This window comes from Oryza brachyantha, chromosome 7 (assembly GCF_000231095.2).
Source record: "Oryza brachyantha chromosome 7, ObraRS2, whole genome shotgun sequence".
Classification (NCBI taxonomy): domain Eukaryota; kingdom Viridiplantae; phylum Streptophyta; class Magnoliopsida; order Poales; family Poaceae; genus Oryza; species Oryza brachyantha.
Window position 1 is genome coordinate 11,400,020 of NC_023169.2, and position 23,137 is coordinate 11,423,156.

Consider the following 23,137-nt stretch of genomic DNA (forward strand, 5'->3'; position numbering starts at 1 on the left):
TCTAGCACACAAGGAGGTTATCTGGAAAAAGGCATGAGTGAGACCTGCTTCTCCATCAGCAAGAAATAATATGCGATCACCTCCCAGAACCGAAGATGCTTCCTCTCCAGGTGGCGGAGACACCATGCAGCGACTGAACTCCTCCAAACTCCAGTAATCCTCGCCATCGAAGTCACCGTGGAGGACTACGATCTCAACAGAAGCTGAAGACAGGGGACCACGTGTGATCTTCGTGTCGCTCTCATCCAACAAAGCAACTTTAAGAAGGTTCCCGTCATCTGCTTTTATTTGATTGCATGTGTAATATTCCTCGCACACCTTATTCACAAATTTTAATCGATATTTGCAGTGCAACTTCCTCTTTAATGGTCTCCTGAAAGACATGAGAGAGACGACGAATGTAATCTATTAGCAAGATGACTATAATAGTAGACATAAAGGAAGTTTGCAAATACATATGTTTATGGGTCCATCTCTGGTGTATTTTACTGAAAGTATAATTTTATCGACACAATTTATTTACTTTTATCAAATGACTTTAGTTAAATTATATCATCAACAATATTAGGTGCAGTAGAAAATTTAAGAGGTAATATCGTCCTTTTTATTGTGATCTTTATTGCCAAAACAAAATTACAAAATACTACTAATCAATTAATTAACAAAGTATAAAAATACTTTTTTTTATCAATAGCTGAGATTAGTTCTAATAGAATGCAACGGAGAAAGACCCTGTGGTTATATATATCCGGGGGCTGATCGGATTAAGGAACAAAAATGCAAATGAATACAAGTTAGTAGGAAAAAGATGGCTATAAATGCAGTTTTGATATATATATAGTTACTACGTAAGTGAGGAAGGATTGAGCAACGCACACTTCATCTGAAACGTCTGGTTCAAGTGGCTCAATGAGAACACCTCTTTTCCGACGCGTCTGCATGACTTCCTTGGGTACTATGGTCAGTGAGCCAAAGTGATCTCGCATGAGCCGCATACTAGCTAAACCGCAATTGTTAAGTGTTGGTTGGCAACTATACAGCGGCATGAGCTGATCAAGAAGGTTCCAACGCTTGGTCGGCTCTCTATGCGGCATATCCCGTACGAGCTGCACCGGAAACATTGCTTGGTTCATAATAAACTCTGTACCTGCAGAACAAAGCCATAAGGTTATCATTTATTTTGTTACAAATACCACCTCTTAGTTCCGTTATGCTTCCGGACGGGTGCTTCTTAACTTAGGATTGTTCTATGCGCTCTACTGTCCTTAAAATAACTACTACCCCCTGCGATACTTCAGAACAATATTTATTATTTAAGATGAGATTTTGTCAAACTTCTATAATATTACACATCGCTAATTCTTTTCACAAGATAAATAATATACTTGTCACAACAATGTGGCCATTTCTCTTCCCTTCCGACCTCTAACATGGGCTAGTTCGTCCGCTATTGGCAACGAGGGTACTTGCACGGTTGCTCTGATAGTTCTCCCCTACCACCACTTCCAGGCTAGGTTCGGAATTACATGCTAATAATTAGGAAGATTAATTTAACCTAGAAGGGAATAGTTACAGGGCATGTTTGCAACTGCTACGTTATGTTTGGGTAATTAGCGCATGTAAAATGAGAAAATTCATTAGTATATGATTAATTAAGTATTAGCGGTTACAAATTAACTTAAAAATGGATTAATCTAATTTTTTAAGCAAATTTCATATGATTTTTTTTTGCAAAATACATATCATTTAGTGGTTCGGAAAGTGTGCATACGAAGAAAAGAGAAAATTAGCCTCCATTTGCATTTGCGAACGCACCCATAAAGTGCAGGATGTAGATTGGCGTTAGAATATAAAGCTTATGGCATAGATGACTGAGAAAAGGTTACTGACTATTAGTGTACATTATTTGTAGGATAGTATATGGCTGTACCATAGATTATTGAAACTGTAAATTTTAGTTAAACCTCTAATCATAAATGGCAACTTATTTCCGTTTCCATTTCTTTTTTATAGAGCATGGGCAGAAGTGGCTATCTGAACTTATGACTTCAATGGACAAAATGCTCAGGTCACATATAGAAATATCTGAAATTATAGTAGTAAAATCCATAAAAATAACCCGCTCAACACACCGTTTGTAAAACCTTGGAAATTGCCATTGTCTGTAGGATAAACATTAGGCGCCAAATTTGGTTCCATGAAGTTGTCATTGAATCGAATCATCTGTTCATCTCCAGCTGAGAAAAAATATGAACAAACATATATAGAAGAATGAAAATATAATGATCCTATAGTGTGATCGGGAATTCGAGGTATGAGACGAACAATTGTGCAAAATGAATATAGCTTGATTAACTATCTGTGCATAGTTCTCATACATGTACAACAGCGAAAATAGAGGTAACTAACAAACAAATTAACGTATTCACAATGAATGGTATTAGGTAAAATATGTCTGCATATACGTGTTTATACGGTTATGATTGAGATTTTCCTTAGCTAGCTAGCTAGGCGTGTTGGAATACAAAGGGAAGTAGAACCGATATGCCTTAGAAACTTTAGATCTTTTGTTTATCTTTGCTTAATCATGTATTTGAGTTTGGATATAATAGTGATTTCCCTGAAATATTCTTGCAATTATGGATATATGGATCAATGTGCCTTAAGGATATTATTTGTATATTTTATCTTCTGTACATTGTTAAACATGTAATACGCTTGCGTGTGTATACACGGCTTGGTTAGCTGGATAGATATGAGTAGTTAACGCTAGATAAAGTTTGTTGTAACAGAATAGGACCATATCTATCCAGCCACCAACGCAAATCCTTGTAACCCACGGCGATGGTTATTATCGCTAATATAAGATCAACAAAGGTGCGGCCCGAGAGGGTTGAACGCTTCTGAACCTCTGATGATTTGATATGGTATCAGAGTCTTTCCACTAAACAATCCCGATCCAATCTATGGCTAGTTCGTCCAAGATGACAGCCATCAATCCTTTCGGAGGAAACACAATCTCAGAGAAATTAGCCAAGAACAATTATGCGCTATGGAAAGCACAAGTTCTTGCATCGGTGCGAGGAGCTCGACTTGAAGGACATCTCACCGGCACGACGGCGGCTCCGGCCATCACCATCTCTGTGCCAGGAGAGAAAGAAGGCGACAAGGCCACCAGGGCGGCAAATCCCGCCTATGATGAATGGTTGGCTACGGATCAGCAGATCCTAGGGCTCCTGCTGAGCACCCTGTCCAGGGATGTTCTGGCGCAAGTGGCCACGTGCAGCACTGCAGCTGCTGCATGGAGCATGCTGGAGGAGATGTATACCTCCATGACAAGGGCACGCTTCATCAACACCCGGATTGCTCTCTCCACCACGAAAAAGGGCGATCTGTCTATCACCGAATATGTCGCCAAGATGAGGGCGCTCGGTGATGACATGACGGCGGCCGGCAAGGTCGTCGACGACGAAGATCTCATCTCCTACATCATTGCTGGCCTCGACGATACATATGAGCCGGTGATCTCTTCCATCGTTGGCAAATCTGAGCCGATGTCTTTTGGGGAGGCTTTCTCTCAACTGCTCAGTTTTGAGCAGCGCAACAATCTCCGTCAGAACGGCGACTCGTCAGCAAATCTGGCGAACCGAGGGCGCGGCACCAGCAATGGCAATGGAGGCCAACGCGGACGCGGGGGTAACAATCGTGGACGCGGCAACAATGGAGGCAACAAGGGCGCCAATCGTGGCAAGGGTGGCAGCGGGCATGGCGGCTTCAATGGAGGTCGTCAAGGAGGCGTTGACACCAGGCCCAAGTGTCAGCTATGTTACAAGCGAGGACATACGGTAATCAACTGTTGGTATCGCTATGATGAGGACTTTGTTCCAGATGAGAGATATGCAGGTTCTGCCACCTCCTACGGTACTGATTCCAACTGGTATGTGGATACCGGGGCGACTGATCACGTAACTGGAGAGTTGGAGAAGCTCACTGTTCGTGATCGCTACAAAGGAAATGATCAAGTGCACACTGCTAGTGGTGCAGGTATGGAAATTAGCCATATTGGTCACTCTATTGTTAAAACCCCCAGTCGTGACATTCATTTACGTAATATTTTGCATGTTCCTAAGGCTAACAAAAATTTAGTTTCTGCTCAACGCCTTGTTTCTGATAACTCTGCCTTTATGGAACTGTATTCTAAATATTTCAATCTTAAGGATCTGGCCACGAAGAAACTTCTGCTTAGGGGGCCCTGCCGTGGTCGTCTCTACGCTCTTCCATCTACACCGCCTCATGCACACTCAACCAAAGAAGTTTATGGAGTCTCCAAGCCATCCTTTGAACGGTGGCACAGTCGTCTCGGTCATCCCTCCTCTCCTATTGTAGAGAAGGTTATTAGTAAGAATAATCTCCCATGTTTAGTTGAGTCTAATAAACAGTCCGTGTGTGATGCCTGTCAAAAGGCAAAGAGTCACCAGTTACCTTATTCTATATCGTCTAGTATATCTAGTCATCCTTTAGAACTTATTTATTCTGATGTCTGGGGTCCTGCTCCCACTTCTGTTGGGGGAAAACATTATTATGTGAGTTTCATTGATGATTTTAGCAAGTTTATTTGGATTTATTTAATTAAATCTAGATCTGAAGTTATCCAAAGGTTTCATGTGTTTCAAGCTCTTGTTGAACGATTGTTTAACAGAAAAATCATAGCAATGCAATCTGACTGGGGAGGAGAATATGAAAAACTTAATTCCTTCTTTACAAAAATAGGTATTACCCATCATGTGTCTTGTCCCCACACTCACCAGCAAAATGGCTCAGCTGAAAGAAAACATAGACATATTGTAGAAGTGGGACTTGCTCTCCTTGCCCATTCGTCTATGCCATTAAAATATTGGGATGAGGCTTTTATTTCCGCCGTTTACCTCATTAATCGTACTCCTAGCAGACTCTTGAAATTTGCAACACCTTTGGAACGTTTGTTTAAACAAACAACTGACTATAAGCTTCTTCGTGTCTTTGGGTGTGCATGTTGGCCTCATCTCAGACCGTATAATGCTCGCAAATTACAGTTTCGCTCGAAACAATGCATTTTTCTAGGATACAGCCCTTTACATAAAGGGTTCAAATGTCTAGACCCCTCCACTGGTCGCATTTACATCTCTCGTGATGTAATTTTTGATGAGAATATTTTTCCCTTTGCTTCCCTCCATCCCAATGCCGGAGCAAAATTGCGTTCTGACATTTTATCCTTGCCATCCCATCTTGATATTCCTATAATTCCTGGGGTGCAACAAATGAGTACCACTGTGGCTAATGTTCCTATTAATTCTGCTAATCAATTTTCTGGAGATATGCTGCCTTCACAGGAAAAATCAGCGGCACTAAATGATGACACAGCTGCTGCAACTACACCAGCAGATGCCACACGTGATCCCCCTCCAGCCTCTCCTGACGCAGCGACAGATGTCTCTCCCATGGCTGCCACGTCGCCGTTGCAAGGACGCTCTCCCACTCTCCAGTGTCAGCTCTCTTCTGATCGCGTGCGTGTCGATTTCTCACCGGCGCACTCACCCGTGAGCATGCAGTCTTCAGCCACGTCTCCTGATGCATCCATTGACACAGCGGTGCCATCCACGTCTCCTGATGCTACTGATGCATGGGAGGCAGCGACACAGCAGCAGCAACAGGTAACATCTAGACCGGCCACGCGGTTACAGAGTGGTATCCGTAAGGAGAAAATCTATACAGATGGTACGGTTAAATATAAAACTACCTTTCTTACTATTACTGGAGAGCCTGAAAATTTAGATGATGCTTTAAAAGATAATAATTGGAAAAAGGCTATGGATGTAGAGTTTATGGCGTTACAAAATAATAAGACTTGGCATTTAGTTCCACCTCAGAAGGGTAGAAATGTTATAGACTGTAAGTGGGTATATAAAATTAAAAGGAAACAAGATGGGAGCCTAGACAGATATAAAGCTCGTCTAGTTGCAAAAGGATTTAAGCAAAGATATGGCATAGATTATGAAGATACTTTTAGTCCTGTTGTTAAAGCTGCTACAATCAGGATCATTCTTTCTGTTGCTGTTTCTAAAGGATGGTGTATGAGACAGCTAGATGTTCAGAATGCTTTTCTTCATGGAGTTCTTGAAGAAGAAGTTTATATGAAACAAGCTCCAGGTTATGAAAACAGTTCTTTGCCAGGGTATGTGTGTAAGCTTGATAAAGCACTATATGGTTTAAAACAGGCACCTAGAGCTTGGTATTCTAGGCTTAGCAAAAAGCTATATGCTTTAGGATTCCAAGGGTCCAAGGCTGATACTTCGTTGTTCTTTTATAACAAAGGAGATTTGATTATATTTGTACTCATTTATGTTGATGACATTATTGTCACCAGGTCTAGACAGGAAGCTATTCCAGCCTTACTTAAAGACCTACAAAAGGAGTTTGCTCTGAAGGACCTTGGAGATCTTCATTACTTTCTTGGTATTGAGGTAACCAAAGTGCCTAGTGGTATAATTCTCACTCAAGATAAATATGTCAATGATTTGTTGAGAAGGGTAAATATGTTTGATTGCAAACCAGTTAGTACACCTCTGTCTACAAGTGAGAAATTATCTATAAATGAAGGAGATCCATTAGGACAAAATGATGCCACAAATTATAGGAGTGTAGTTGGTGCTTTACAGTATTTAACATTGACTAGGCCTGATATTGCTTTTCCTGTGAATAAGGTCTGTCAATTTTTACATGCTCCAACCACACATCATTGGGCAGCTGTTAAGAGAATTTTAAGATATCTAAAACAATGTACTAGACTTGGACTTAAATTGAGTAAGTCTATGTCTATGTTGGTAAGTGGTTATTCAGATGCAGACTGGGCTGGTTCCCTAGATGACAGGAGATCTACAGGAGGTTTTGTAGTATTTTTAGGAGATAACCTTGTGTCATGGAGTGCACGAAAACAAGCTACTGTTTCTAGATCTAGTACAGAATCAGAATATAAAGCTTTGGCCAATGCTACAGCAGAGATTATGTGGGTGCAAACTTTATTGACAGAATTACAAATGGAGAGTCCTTCCATGGCAAAATTATGGTGTGATAACTTAGGAGCCAAGTATCTTTCAGCTAATCCGGTTTTTCATGCTAGAACTAAACATATAGAGGTTGATTATCATTTCGTTCGAGAAAGAGTTTCAAGGAAATTATTGGAGATTGAGTTTGTGCCTACAGGAGATCAAGTTGCAGATGGCTTTACAAAGGCTTTGCCAGTTCGACAGTTAGAAAATTTTAAGTACAATCTTAACTTAGGAAAGTTATGATTGAGGGAAGGTGTTAAACATGTAATACGCTTGCGTGTGTATACACGGCTTGGTTAGCTGGATAGATATGAGTAGTTAACGCTAGATAAAGTTTGTTGTAACAGAATAGGACCATATCTATCCAGCCACCAACGCAAATCCTTGTAACCCACGGCGATGGTTATTATCGCTAATATAAGATCAACAAAGGTGCGGCCCGAGAGGGTTGAACGCTTCTGAACCTATGATGATTTGATATACATATTTGTATAAATGTAATTCATGGAGATGGATGTTTTACTCGATTGTAGTGCAAAAAACAAAATATGCAACGGTTGGGATTAAATAGAAAGCAAAAATAGGAGGTACTCATTCCATCTTAAAATATAAGTACTTTTAACATTTAAATCTTACCCTAAAATATAAGCATTGTAACATTATTCATACAATACCACTTTTCCTATCAATAACTTTTCATTCAATATTCTTCTTATTTTATCTCCACATATCCTCCCACTCACATTCGTTCATTATTTATTAAAGGACACTTGTAGCCAGTCTTTTCTTGATAACCTTAATCGCTGCTAATTAGTATAGAAATGTATATATTTTGGGAGGGAGGGAGGTAGTACTTCGTTAGCTTACAAATTAAGTATATTCAATAGTAGCATGCTAATGCAAGTGGACGGTGAAAAATGAAAACCGGAACATTAGAAACGGAAAAAAAACTCAGCAGTCAGGAGTTTGTTTAGAGGACACATGGCTATGTTCGTGTTTGTGAACCGGTTATTGTGACTTATTTTGACCGTGTTATAATAGATAGATAAGTCAAAACTTTCTTTAATGTTCAAATCACAAAAAATTATAGGAGAAAAGTTCACATGAGATTACTCACTCAAACTTCTATTTATTTATGAAATAATGAACTCCCTCCCTTGCCAAATATAGGTCATGTGTTGGTTTTATCTTCTATATTGAACACTACTCAAACGGTGACTATGTTTTTTTAAAAAAATGCAACAATATGTAAGCCATTATATTGTTTCCTTAATCCCTTCTATGTGTTGATATATTTAATTTTATAAAGGGCCAATTCCTTGTATACCCCCATAATTTCACTTGATTGTTTATATGCCCCTGCTTGATCTCATGTATATCTCTCAATTTTTATTTGTATCTCTTACATGTCTATTTCATTCGTTGACCATTGGTTTTGACAATTAGTTATGGTACAAAATACATTACTGTCCTTGGTATATATTACTAAAAGCTAGAAATGTTTGATGTATAAATTATTTCATTAAAAATTAAAAAAATTATTGTGAAAAATTACTATGTAACTTTTATAAATTTTAAAAAATAAAACATAATTTCATTAAAAATTAAAACATATTTATTGAAAACAAAAACTCAAGCTCTCCACCAAATTAAAAATTACTTTTCAAGGAATATGTAGGGAAAGAAGATTCATACTAACACAAAGGGGGTGGAATTATTTTATCACAAGTTGAAAAATATATTTAAAACGTTTAGATAATTTTCAAATTAAATTTGATGAATTTCGTACATCTTCCTAAAAGTCAAACCTAAATAACACAGTTTTCGTTCTGAATTTTCTGGTAAAACTAATGTATTGATTTAATCATATATTTTTTAGAAGCAAAAACTTTAATTTTGTTTTTCAAGGTTGGCATCAAATGATTATATCCCTTTTATTTTTATAAGTTAATATTTTTCACTTGAGAATTTATGGAGTAATAGAAAGGGTAATACAGTTATTTTAGAAATATTTAACGGTCAACTGATGGACATACAGTGGATCGAGGAAAACTCAGAAAAATGTAAGTGATGAGGTAAAATTTAGGGGTATATAAGAGATTGAGTAAACTTTCAAGGATACATAGGGAATTTCTCTTTTTGTAAACTTGCATTGGTCAAATTCATTTAGAGACGTGACTAATGACAAACTAAAATAACCTAAGTTTTGGAATGGATGCAGTATCAATATGGTCAGCGATGAATAAAAGAGCTCTATATACCAGCTGGTGGGGTGTATGTAGCTTGGAGTACCGGGGGAAGAACATGATGCCGTGGTATCGAAGCCTGTGTCTACAATAAATAAATAAATATCAAACAATGGAAGTTTTTTTTTTTTGAATGGAACAATGGAAGTTAGTGTAACGCAATAAACGTACACATAAGCTAGTAAAATAAAGCGCTGTGATCGACCTTCTTAATCTAAACCTTATTCCTCTACAATTAGATTAACTATTTCATCAAAAATATTAATTTGCAAATTAACCATGTGTTAGATGGATTAATAGTCAAGGTTTTCGTCCTGAGATAGAAAACTTGCGTAGTTTTTCTAATTACTTACAATTGCGTCTGTAACAGTGTTTTCCGTGAGCTGTAACGTTGCCGCACGTGGATTGGATCCTGAAAATGGCCAGGAAATATCACGGTTATCGATAAAAACAAAGCGTGTTAACCATTTTATGGCAATACGGCTTTGTCATTACAATAATAAAACTGGCTGGTAATATATACGATCAAGCGTGGCACATGTTCTATCAAGAAAAAAAGATGATATTTCGTTTCAATATTATTTTAATGAAATTAATATATTGTTCCTTCTATTCCTGTTTTATTTCAAGGTAAACGAATTTTCTCATCCAACACCCAAATTTTCAAGAACAATATGATTAAGAGAATGTAAATAATAGATTTCCAGTTAAAACATTATGTGTATAATAATATAATATTAGAGTTAATTTCTTGAAACTATATTGTCTATTCGAAAAATAAACAAAAACATTTTTAGGATGGTGCAGATCCTTGAAGAAGTAAATAAAAAATCAATTATAATTTAGTTTCTATTAAAATTATAGTCCACTATTTATGTATAATTTTTTCGAAAAACTATTTTATAGTTTTTGTGCATGATACGGAGTAGTAGCTATCCATAATTTATTATTTTTTATAATTTTTAAAATATGAAGATAGAATGTACTATATCCGTTTTATGTTGTAAGACTTTCTAGCCTTGTCATCAATTGGTGAATGTATATAATTTATATATATGTCCAGATTCATTAGCATCCATATAAATGTAGGCAAGACTAAACAATCTTACAATATAAAAACTAACAAATGAAAGACTCCAAACAACTAAACAAGTACTCCTAAGAAAGACGGCCAATATAGAAGAACGGAGGAAGTATATATCATATAATTTGAGAGAGAATTATTTACTCTGTCTCCCTGGCCTATCATGGCCCCGAACAAAGAAGAGATTCGATAATCCTTCAAGAACTCGTTCTTCTGTCGGCGACAATACCATCGCCCCAAGCCTGACCTTCTTATTACACGAGTTATACAAAATTGTAGCATCACTGTGACTTTTGACCCCACCATCGAGTTTAAAGATGCAATTACTCACTATCGATTCTACTTCTGACTGATGCTCATCTCCCATTGATAAATTTCCTTCTTTTGGTCTCTTTATGTTTCTCTCGAAGTCCTTTCTCGACCAGTTGTATTGATTACCATGTTTATTGAACTCTCCGTTAATGACAACCAACATAACTTTTGCAGAAGCATACGGTCCATTTGCTACAATCTCATTATGATCATCATACAGAACTACACTTATCGTTTTCTCTTGATTTTTTGTCTCTATGACTTTCCCCTTTTCAATTTCGTCATTCACCTCACATGTGAATTCTAGTCGGTATTTTGGTAGCTGCTGCACTTGATTTATTTCGGACCTGCAAAAGAAATGTGCTAATTTAGGGGTTGAATCCGTTACATTTTACTGGAAATATAATTTAATCTATACCGTTGATCTATTTTTATCGGACGACTATGATTAAATTATACTACCAACAATATTAGGTGTAGAGGAAATTTAAAGGGGTAATATCATTTTTTTGTTATGATCTTTATTGAAAAAAACAAAATTACAAAATACTGCTAATCAAGTAATTAACAAAGTAAAAAATACCATTTTTCTACTGATAGTATTATACTATCAGTAAAATACACCGGAGAGTTGCCCGCTAATTTATGAAGCAAAACGATAGAGAGAGAGGTTATTTAATTCCAATTGCTATTAACATATTCTAATTGTAGCCTCACAAATTAACTCCTGCCACTGCCCTAAAAATAAATCATGGTAGCAAAAACAACACCTGGGAGCAGATCGAAGAATCATCACCACTTGAGCCATTGATATGCAGCTCCAGTTGTTTGCGTAGTTCATCGTGACTTTCAGTAAGCTTGTTCAGTTGTTTCATAATAAGCTTGTTTGACCGTTTATGCATTTCACTTGTGTCTTCCTTGATCTGTTCCAGCATCCGGATGATCACCTCAGCCTGAGAGCACCTTAACTTTCAATACGATTATTTTAGTATATATATGCTGGGTATCTGAAATTCAGACTTGACGCAAAATTTACCGAGACCCAAAATTTCCGTAAATTTCATTTGAATAAAATCTTCCAAAGTGCCACATGATCTAATGTGTACACAGTAACTCTTTTTTAAAAAAATACAAAATGGTAGGGCTCCAACACTATCTTTGAAAACTGCTGCTACCTTCTGTGTTTATATCATGGAGCCTCGTTTTTTCGGTTTCGTTTATGCTTTTATACTAAAATTTAAATTTAGAGTTGATTTTGGGTTTTTATCGTAATTTATTTTCTACCTTTTGTTTTTAAATAATTAAGAACACTGGTATAAAAGCATTATACATATATTATTTTTTATTTGCAAATATATTGTTTTGATTTTTTCTGAAAAAGCCAAACAATGACCACCAAGAGATATAAGCCCTTATTAGTTCGAACTATACAAATTTAGAGCAAGCTTATAAAGAATGATAATAAAACTCACGATATCCAATAAGCATCATTAGAGATTCACTATGAAATGTACTTTGGTTTTAATTCTTTGATATGGCCTCTACATATTAAAACTATCATTTATAAACTTTTTAAAATCAAGAGAATATTTTGATTTATGATAAAGTTAAAATGTCTTATATTCTAAGGGGGTGTTTAGATTGAGAAAATTTTTGGGAGAAGTGTTACGTCAAATGTTTGATCGGATGTCGGAAGGGGTTTTGGACACAAATGAAAAAACGAATTTCACGGCTAGCCTAGAAACTGGAAACCACGAGACGAATCTTTTGAGCCTAATTAATCTGTCATTAGCATATGTTGGTTACTGTAGCACTTATGGCTAATCATGGACTAATTAGGTTCAAAAGATTCGTCTCAAGATTTCTTCCCTAACTGTGCAATTAGTGTTTTTTTTGGTTCATCTATATTTAATGCTAAATTTATGTGTTCAAAATTTCGATGGGATGTTTTTGGAAAAAAATTTACGAACTACACAAGGCCTAAGACACAGATAGTGCGCACTTAAAAAACCATATAGCTGGAGTTTGTCTTTGGTCAACGCTTTCGACCTTATTTTCCACTACACTTATAAGCTAAAATTTTAAATTTTAAACCTTAAATTTAAAATTAATTTCAGGTTTTATATGGTAGTTTATTTTTATGCTTTTATTTTTAGATTGCTAAAAATGTATAAATAAAAGTTTTATTCACTAACTATTCTTTGTTTGTAAATTTGTTGTTTGACACTCCCTAAATAGGATATTGAACTGGGGGGCACGGCTGCTTCCTTTTCGACAGCTCACGTTACCTTGCTTTGGTCAAACTCGTTTGCTTGCTCGAAGCTAAACGTTGGTCAACGCAACAGTTTTATTTGGTATCAGATTCTGAATGTGGAACTTCGTCCCATTTTTCTTATGGTTATATATATTTATAAGCGAAAATTTAAATTTTAAAACACAAATTTGAATTTTTTTTCATTGTAGTTTCTTTAGTATTTTACTTTTGTATCAATAAGAACACGCATATAAAAGTACATATAAATTACTTTTTAATCGTTTGATAATTTGTTTTTGGATCACTAGGAACACACTTATTCTTAAAAAAGTAAACAGATGAGCTTGTTCATATTCCAGATATAGTATCATAAAAATAGACGTGCCTCGCATCTGGAAGCTAAAACTGCAACAGATATGCCGTATAGCTATTTGTTTCTCTGTAAAGATGCCTAGGAACGAACTCAATTAGAGTCCAGCAGTGCAAGACCACGAATTTCACGAGAAGCAAATCATGGCTCAACAGACAACTCTATGTATGTATGTTCTAACCACAGGATTTTGCCAAAACCAAAATTCAGGAACATGGGATTTACCTCTAATTTGTTCCTTGTATTTCGTTTGGCTTCAGTTGTAGAACGGCCATGCAAAGATCTTCTTGGAGGTGTGGTTGCCTCCTCTGCAGACATCTCGTCACCTGTGCTGTTTGGTTCCCAGCAAAGTCAGGCGAGATTTGAAGCAAAAACAAGAGCTCAACAACCACAAGGCTACCTCTCATGGCTGGAGCTTGATTCACGCCCCCTCCGTGGCTTCTTTTTCTTGCCCATTGCGCGTCCCCTCCTCCGTCTGAGTTATGATGCCATGTCTTCTTGATAAATAGGCACAGCCAGCTAAGATCCTACTACAGCCAATTGCATTATTTGATTCATCTACGTCCATATTCAGGCCTTTTTTTTTCCTTAATTCCAGTGGGCCAATTGGGGCGGTTGGACGACCGTCCATGAGGATAACTTGCGTATATATCTGGACTTCAACTTCCTCGATATATGCCTGGTTTTTCAAAGAAAATTTAAATATTTCTCACTCATAAGAAGGACATCTCTTCAAATGATTCTTATCATTGTTCTTACAAAATTACTCTCTTCGTATTTTAATAGATTACGATGTGTTTGTTGTATAAAATTACGCCTAGATTAATTGTTCGTTGGCTTTTGTGTGTACGCTTTCTGAAGTACGTTTTTTACAAAAGATGATCATCTCAGCTTTTTTTTAAATAGATTTTTACCTTTATACTATAATTTTATCATTTATACTATTAAATATCAATCAAAATATCAGATAATTTTTCATCCAAAAAAAACACAGTCTAAGTAATTGACCTTTTGTTACACGTTTGACCCTTTGTTATTCAAAAAGTTACGAAGATGTGCAAAATGTAACTTATAATTAAAATACATTTGATCATAAATCCAATCGTAAGAAAATAAATCATAATTATATATTTTTTAAATAAGGTAAATAGTTAAACATGAAATAAAAATATAGTATTATCTATTATATATATAAAGCAATAGGAAAAGAAGTCTCCATGCCGTCTCTTTCGCGCTAGAAATTATAAGATTAATCGAAAGAAAATAGGAGAAAAAAAAGAAAAGACATTTTTTTTTTTGAATCGGACAACTTTGAGTAAGAGAGGAAAAAAGGAGAAAAAAAAAACGCCATCTACGGACGGATGATGAGCTCTTCCTCGCCACGCCGAATCTGCGGCCATCTGCCCATATGCCTGTGTGCCTGCCATGCTTGGCCCCGGCGAATCGAAAAGAATAAGGGCAGAAAGAGCTATCATCATAATTCACACTATTATATAAATATAATTTAGAAACATCTAATATTCTGAGTAGAAAAGTAGATTAAAAATATAATTTAAAAATTAAAATAAAGAAAAATAAAAAAAGTCCATGTGTAAATACAGTTTAGAAAAATTTAAATCTCGGTTAAAAATTTTAAAATAATGATATTGAGGGAAGAGTCCATTCATAAATACAATTAGAAAAGAAAATTAAAAAAACAGATTAGAAATACAATCTAGGGATTAAAAATAAAGAACAATAATAAAGAGTTCATGTGTAAGTTTAGTTTAGAAAAATTCAAATATCGATTAAAATTTTTAAAATAATTGATATCAAGCGAAGAGTCCATCGATAAATACAATTTGAAATTCCGATTAAAAAGAATCAGATTAGAAATACAATTTTAGAACTAAAAATAAAGAAAAATAAAAAAGAGTCTTTGCCTGCATAAATAAATCTTGGATTAAAAATTTTAAAATAATTTAAATTGAGGGAAGAGTCTATCTATAAATATAATTTAGAAATATCTTAAAAAGAACCAGGTTAACCAGGTTAGAAATACAATTTAGGAATTAAAATAAAGAAAAATAAAAAAGTCTAGGTGTAAATACAGTTTAGAAAAATTCAAATATCGATTACATTTTTTAAATAATTGATATTGAGAGAATAGTCCATCTGTAAATACAATTTAAAAAGATCTAAAATTTTGAATTAACAATTAAAAAGTAATTATTATCAAGATATAATTTATAATGATGCTAGCCCACACAATATGCACGGTTATCTATTAAAATACAAACAAAACGAGAGTATAACAGAACATACGGGTCAGTACCAGCTTGCACTGACAGCACATGAAAAATAAATTTTACCCCCTGGTGGGCCCTATGGGTCACTGATTTTCCTTCCTTGTCTCTCTTTCTTTCTTGCCTGAAGATTCCCGTCTACCGGCGACGAGCAGAGCTGGCCTCTGCCCCTTGAGCTCGAAGCCGGCCTCCCTCCTGACCCGAAGCCCTCGTCGGGCGTTCTGAGCTCGGTACGTGCGTTCGTTCTGAGGACATCCGATCCGCCGTGGATATGTACTACGTGCATGCTTCTTGGGTTCTTGTGTATGTGTTAATTTTGGGAGATTCTTTTGAAGACCCAAAAAAAAAAAATTGGTGTGGTGGTTGTTGGAAAGTCAATTCTGTCGACATGAGACCGAATGGCTCATGTCCACATGCGCTGCGGGATGTAAGGCCTTGTTAATAAGTTCCCAAAATTTTTCCAAAAAATATCGCATCGAATCTTTGGACATCTAAATGAAGCATTAAACATAGATGAACTAAAAAACTAATTACATAGTTACGTGAGAAATCATGAGACGAATTTTTTGAGACTAATTAGTCCATAATTAGTTATAAATGGCTACAATAACCAATATGTGCTAATGACGGTATAATTAGGCTCAAAAGATTTGTCTCACAGTTTCCAGACGTCCTGTGAAATTTGTTTTTTCATTCGTGTTCGAAAACCTCTTTCAACATTTGGTCAAACGTCCGATGTGACATTCCTACCAAAAATTTTTGTCATCTAAACACCTCCTAATATGAGGGCGTGTTTAGTCGAGGAAATAAAAGTTTTTGGGTGTCACATCCGACGTTTGACCGGATGTCGCTATGGGTTTTCAGATACGAATGAAAAAACGAATTTCACGGCTCGCCTAGAAACCGCGAGACGAATCTTTTGAGCTAATTATTCCGTCATTAGCGTATATTGGTTACTGTCGCACTTATGGCTAATCATAGACTAATTAGGCTCAAAAGATTCGTTTTCATGATTTCTCACGTAACTGTGCAATTAATTTTTCGTTTCGTCTATAATTTAATGCTCTACTAGATATCCAAAGATTCGATGTTATGTTTTGGGGAAAAATATTTAGGAGCTAACCATGGCCTGATTATAAAAAGCTTTCTGACAAATAGTAACACTGTTCCGTTGGTCAACGTTGGCGGTTGTTGTGCGTAAGTCCCCGGGAACTAAAACAAGCAGAAGTCCAGTGGAGTCCCCGGGAACTCCCACTGGAAGTCGAGGGAGTACCGGACAAGAGCAGCGCTCTCGCAGGAGAATCAAACCAAGTGCTCTTGTTGTTTCCCTGCGAGGCTACGACTGATCCCTGGAAGTTTGAGTGGACTCCATGGTATGCCAATGAGAGGTGGGATGCAAGCAGCAGCAGAAGGCAGCTCTCGAAGGATGAACCAGAGCTAATATGTCATGGAACCACGGGTGTGTCAGATTTAGGGCAACGTCCCCGCCTTCGTTAGACCCTTTAACATAACTTATCATTTTCGTTTTTCATGCGTACGCTTCCCAAACTGCTGAAAGGTGTATTTGTTGTAAAAATTTTCTATAGAAAATTTGTTTTAAAATATTATATTAATTTATTTATATTTTTAGTAATTAATAATTAATTAATCATGTACTAATTTATTACTATGTTTTCCATACCGGGGTAAGTTAATTTACCACCCTATAGAACAACACGGCCTACTCAACAACTCTCAGTGTGTGCAGGATACATGGGGAGCAGGTCCATCTCTTGTTCTTGCTATCTAAAAAATACAAAGTCCATCCCTTCCTGAAGACCTAATCAGGTGTGGATGTCACCTTTAATTTTATCCAGCTAATTAATCCATTAGCTCGGCCATCAAGTATTATTTTTATATTTATATTATATTTTAATTAAAATTATACTTTAATTTATGATTTACTGTGTTTAAAATGTTGATATATAACCTCGACTCGTGGCATAAAACTAAGGAACATTTGCAAATTTGTCACTGGTTTTTTCTAAATTGTAAGGATGCTTTACTCGAATGATAGTTCTAGTGGTACTTTTGTATTTTTTTAGTGACAATTTTACAATAACATTTTAAACCAGTGGTAAATTTGTAATTATCTGTAGAACTAACTAACAAAAATATTGTGACATGACAAGTTATCTCAAGGGCAATGCATAATGGCTCTTCAGAGTTAATTTAAACATCTTTTACACCGGCTCAAATTGACGAAGTTAATTAGTGCGTGGAATTTTACGGAAGACAGATACATAATAATGGCCATTCCATTGATTTTGGTTGATCGGCATGGGGTGATATAAGAGCAAGTTCAATAGTATAGCCAACTATTTCAAGGAAGAGGAAGAAATCTCTTCGCGAAGGCATTGCAAATGGCGCATGGATCGCTGACCTCAACCTAACCAGCAACTCCAACGTCACGGTACAACTGATCAACCAGTTGGTTAACCTGTGGGTCGCAACCCAAGGAATCCAGGTCCAGCAAGGGGTGTTAGACCAGATCACTTGGAAGCTATCTAACCATGACGATTACTCAACTTCGTCGGCATACAAAGCGCAGTGTTTGGGCGCTACAGACTCTACCTTCAACAACCTCATATGGAAAACCTGCCCCGCCCTCAAAGTGCAAATTCTTCGCTTGGCTGGTGATCCAAAACAAAGTTTGGACCTCATACCAGCTCGCGACCAGAGGCTAGAATGGAGTATGCCCTCTCCGTCGCACAATAGATGAATTAGCAAAGCACCTTATGCTTCAGTATGATACACCAGAAGAATTTGGACGATGGCGGCCGCGTGGGTGGCATACCAACCCGACGTGATGGGAGGACACTGAGAGTGTCCAACTTTGGTGGGAGATGCTCTCCAGCGTCAGGGGAGTGCCAAAGAAAGGCTTGCGAACCCTCATCCTGCTAATTGTTTGGGAAATTTGGAAAGAGAGGAACCGACGGGTCTTCGATAGAGAGGACACCTCGGCTACTGGCCTCATGGCAAAAATAAAAGACGAGGCAAGAACTTGGGCCATAGCGGGCGCCAAGCGCCTTAGAGATCTACTCCCTAGCTCCATGTAGTTTCCTTTTGTTCCCTCTTCGCTAACGGCCCCATTTTCCTTCTCCTCTTTCCACCTCGCTACCGCCCCTAGGGGTCTGTACTCTCCTCTCTTTTTAATGAAAAAGCACCCTCTCGTGTTGTTTCCTTTCAAAAAAAAATAGTATAGCCAACTGGTAGCTCTAAATTAGATGTAATCAATCTAATAGCCAATTCATACAATAAGTACACTATTAATACATGGTCTCACCTATCAGAGCAGGTACAATAGCAGGCTATAAGCCAACTATAAACATATTTTAAAGAGATAAGAGGCGAGAGAGAAGAGATGTGGGCTACTAATTTATAGCTAGCTGCACACGGACTCCAAAATAGAATGTGTGTATGATATGTGGGACCATGTACTAATGTTTTGTAGGTAACTATTATATGAATTAGCTATTAGATTGACTATAGATGAATTGGAGCTAGTAGCTGTCTATACTATTGAACTTGCTCTCATACACATATGCGTCTTGAAGTCTGTGCTGTTGCTGTCTATAAATCTGTAGCTCGCTACGCTTCTCTCTCTTCTTATACCTCCTTAAAATATGTATATAGCTGGCTTATAGTCTGCTATTATATATGTTCTAATTGGGTGTGCTTAGTTAGAGTAATTTCAATACTATAGACAACTGCTGGCTATAAATTGTCTATAGCCAACTTAATAGCCAATTCATATACTACACAATTAATATTCGGTCCCACCTGTCATACACACATGTGTTTTATAGTCCGTGCTGTAGCTGGCTAAAAATCTGTAGCTCGTTGTTTTTCTATTTACTCTGTTATCATTTTAAAATATATTTATAGTTAGCTTATAGTCGCTATTATATCTGCTCTTAGATGTACGCGTATGAGATGTTTAAATCGTGTGCGTGGCGAGCGACACGATTTGCACTAGCAACCATCATTAGCGGTTAAGAAATTTTTAGTTATAAACATAATAAAGAATAAACTGGGTTAAAATTTTTTAAAAATTGTGTTAAAATTATTGAAATATACGAGATAAAATTTGTAAATAATCATAGTGGAATGTTTTAGTTTCGAGCATTATTTAATTTAAATTGGAAGTTTTGAATTAGGTTAAAAAGGTATAAGCTCGAGTTAAAAGCTTTGATCTGCGTGAACGGGCCCACCACCCTCTCGGAATCGTGCGCACATGGCGTGCTGCGGGATATGGCTCCGTTTAGTTTCCAAAAGTTTTTCCAAAAACATCACATCGAGTTTTTAAACACCTAAATAAAGAAATAAATATAGATGAGCATTAAAATTAATTATATAGTTATAGAGAAAATCATGGGACGAATCTTTTGAGCCTAATTAATACATAATTAGCCATGAGTGCTACAGTAGCTAACATGTGCTAATGATGGTTTAATTGGACTCTCAAAAATTAATCTTGCAGTTTTCAAACGGAATCTAAAATTTATTTTATAATTAGACTACATTTAAAATACTTTAAATATGTGACTGTACGCATCGATATTATTCCTCTCCCAAAGTTTTTGGAACTAAACGGGGCCATAATCTAATCCGTTGGTCAACGTGGGTGGTTGTGCGAAACAAAAGACGGGGCCCTCAAACGGAAGTCCACTCCAGTGGAGTCCCCGGGAACTCCCACGGGAGTCGAGGGGCGTGAGGAGGGAGCACCGCACCAGAAGCAGCGCTCTCCCAGGAGAATCAGACCAAGTCTACCCGGAGGGTACGTGCTCTTGTTGTTTCCCTGCGAGGCTGCGACTCCATGGAAGGCAGCTCTCAGAGGATGAACCAGAGCTAATGTGTCATGGAAGTCGCGCTGAATCTGACACACACACCCGTGGTTCCATCACAACGTCCTAGTCCCCTACTGAACTCCTCTCTCAACCCTTCGATGTGTGCAGGGTATACGTACGTACGTGGGGGAGCAGGTCCATCTCTTGTCCATGCTCTCTAAAAAAAAACACAAAGTCCATCCCTTCTTGACACGGAATGATTGGACGCACCGGCTTGAACCTATATAGAGGGATATATATACCTGCATGGAAATAATAGCATCCATCGATCGAACTAGCTTCTCATCCCTACACACGAGATCAGCAGACAAATTCGCACCCCCGGGGGCATTTCCTAACCTTAGGTAACGTGGATTTAGAGGTATCGTTACCACTTGTGTCCTACATGTTCGCAATTCTGTAATGTGTCTACACGCTAAAACTGATTTGGTCTGACGACCACTTAATTTGAAGGGATCGATCGTGTGGTTAAATGGCGGCGCCGTGGGACATCGTGGGGAGGGCAGCCAACCTGGTGCAGCTCTTCGGCCTGGACGCCGTCACGCTCATCGCCATAGCCACGAGCTTCCTGCAGCTTCGTGATATGAACGAGGAACGCCGGAAGCTGGAGGACCGCGAGCGGATGCTCCGGGCGCTCCTGACCTCGCCGGCCGGTCGCTGGATCATGACGCAGCAGCAGCAGCAGCAGCACACGGAACTGGGGCGCCTGGTGACGGAGGCACTGCAGGACGCGCGCCTTCTCGTCCAGTCCTACACGGACTGCACCGTGCTTGTGCGCGTCCGGAGGGGCAGGAGCTTTGCCACACGGTTCCGCACTCTGCGCGGTAGCATCGACTGCTACTGTCGCCTCATCCTCTCCATCAACGCCGGTCTCGCCGTCGTTCAAGCGAAGGCGCCGCCTCTTCTTCCGACGCCTGTCAGGTCATTCCGATCGATATTCCCTCCGTCGTCTAGATATATATTTAACTGATCAAATTACCTTTACGTAGTTGTACCCAACTACGCATACACGGGTACGGTTCCGGTTATGCTGGTAAGTCAAATTTTAACCTTTTAAATCTTATATTTAGAGTTGATTTTAGAATTCTTTATCGTAGTTTATTTTTTAAAACACTTCTAGATTGCTATTAATATCTATATACAATTTTTATTTTCATATTATTATTCATTTTCAATATGCCATTTGGCTTTGTTGAAAAATCCCCGTCCTCAGATATAAATCAACCGCAAACTAAAGCCTAAGCACATGCATTGGTAATGCAGGATCGAGGTGAACGATGGAGGCGTGCCAGTCCCACTATCACCTGGGTATTCCATAGGTGCAGAGAAATCTACGGCTTCTCCTCCCGACGAACACATTATCAATGTTAGCCAGGAATGAGCACATATTTGATGCCTTGCTATGTTGTGTGTGAGAAAGTGTTTCTATGTTGAATTCTTTTTATTTTTAAAATATTTCAATAAATAATCTTATTACTGCTAACACCATATGTCTTTTTACCACGTTACCGACCGTCTGACGTGGCGAGACAACACTAACACGGGGAGTAGTTGGCGTAGCACTGCTTCTCGCCACGCTAGTAGTGGCGGTGTTGCAGCCTCGCCTCAAAAACTAGTTTGGAGTGACATGGCAAAAAAGTAGTGAAAATATTTACATACTTTAATGGTTTAATAATACTATTATTATTAAAAATGTTAAAAAATAATAAAGTTCTGGGGTTTGTCAGGGCGCCCATATATATATATAGAGCATACACATATACAGGAAGGAAAGAGAGAGAACCAACCAAATATTATTTCTCGTTCATACGCTTAATTTGCATGCACCGCTTACCTCCGAACACGTATGGAGTGTTTTTACGGCACCCGACTGTAAATTTGGATCGATCTATTTGTATATATCCTGGGTATTATAATACACAATTCAATCATATCATTTTTTTTTCTGTTTGGGTGTACCGTAGATTCCATTGCCCTAGGCTATAGTTCCTCAACCGAAAATTATTTTGTTCTTGTTATTTGAATTCTCTACTACGAGTGATATGGTGTAGAGTCAATAATAGGGATTGTTGTATTACATTCTATGTTTACATATTTATCATACATTATGATCTTTTAGATAGATAATTTATTATTGATTAATGAATGTATGATTCATTTATTAGATTCTTTATGTTGTAAGTTACTATTTTTTTAAAAGCTCCTTGATTAAATATTATATATTAAACAAAAGTGGTTAGATGATCAACCCATGTATTGATTGATGATCATGTCTTATGAATCATAGTATGGACATACCAAATCGATTACATCGACACATGTTGAAGAACATGATGTTGAATTTAGTTGAAGATTTTGGATCACACTGGTGCAATATCCGTTGGAAGATCTCATCCTACATCAACCATCATCTAATTATTATATGTAAATACATAACAAACTAATTTAATAGTATGACATATATTTAATTTTTTAAATATCATATATAACATCTATATAACACTCATTCCTAAGGTCTAAATCAGAAGTAGTGATCTATATATATAGTTTATTGTTATTTATCTAAACATGTAATATAATAGTTACATATTTCCAAAATATAAATTAGCAAG

At 37.3% G+C, this 23,137-nt stretch overlaps 1 protein-coding gene and 1 non-coding gene across 3 annotated transcripts; one reads left to right on the forward strand and one right to left on the reverse strand.

Annotated features, from left to right (window-relative positions):
- Window positions 1-3,458: 3,458 nt before the first annotated feature.
- On the forward strand, window positions 3,459-3,597 carry LOC121055066. Its single transcript, XR_005812285.1, has one exon. It is a non-coding gene; the product is annotated as a small nucleolar RNA Z247 (small nucleolar RNA).
- Window positions 3,598-9,281: 5,684 nt separating this feature from the next.
- Window positions 9,282-13,848, reverse strand: LOC107304550 (calmodulin-binding protein 60 B-like). 2 transcript variants are annotated; one of them, XM_015839155.2, is made up of 6 exons: window positions 13,752-13,848; window positions 13,577-13,682; window positions 11,498-11,680; window positions 10,560-11,074; window positions 9,685-9,743; window positions 9,282-9,416 (listed from the first exon to the last, which is right to left on the reverse strand). In XM_015839155.2, the coding sequence occupies exons 3-6, from the start codon at window positions 11,566-11,568 to the stop codon at window positions 9,339-9,341; spliced, it is 723 nt and encodes a 240-aa protein (XP_015694641.2). In that variant the 5' UTR covers window positions 11,569-11,680; window positions 13,577-13,682; window positions 13,752-13,848; the 3' UTR covers window positions 9,282-9,338. The 2 variants fall into 2 exon arrangements, with proteins under 2 accessions (XP_015694641.2, XP_040382143.1); XM_040526209.1 differs by lacking the exons at window positions 9,282-9,416; window positions 9,685-9,743; window positions 10,560-11,074 and having other exon boundaries at window positions 11,354-11,695.
- Between the last annotated feature and the right edge of the window lie 9,289 nt (window positions 13,849-23,137).

Excerpts from the sequence above, each read along its gene's own strand:
- LOC107304550 (XM_015839155.2), bottom strand. The coding sequence starts at position 11,568 with ATGAACTACGCAAACAACTGGAGCTGCATATCAATGGCTCAAGTGGTG. Across the intron at positions 11,075-11,497 it reads ATTCTTCGATCTGCTCCCAG|GTCCGAAATAAATCAAGTGC; the intron begins GTGTTGTTTTTG and ends TTTCTTTTGCAG. Across the intron at positions 9,744-10,559 it reads TGATAGGCCAGGGAGACAGA|GATCCAATCCACGTGCGGCA; the intron begins GTAAATAATTCT and ends GGCCATTTTCAG.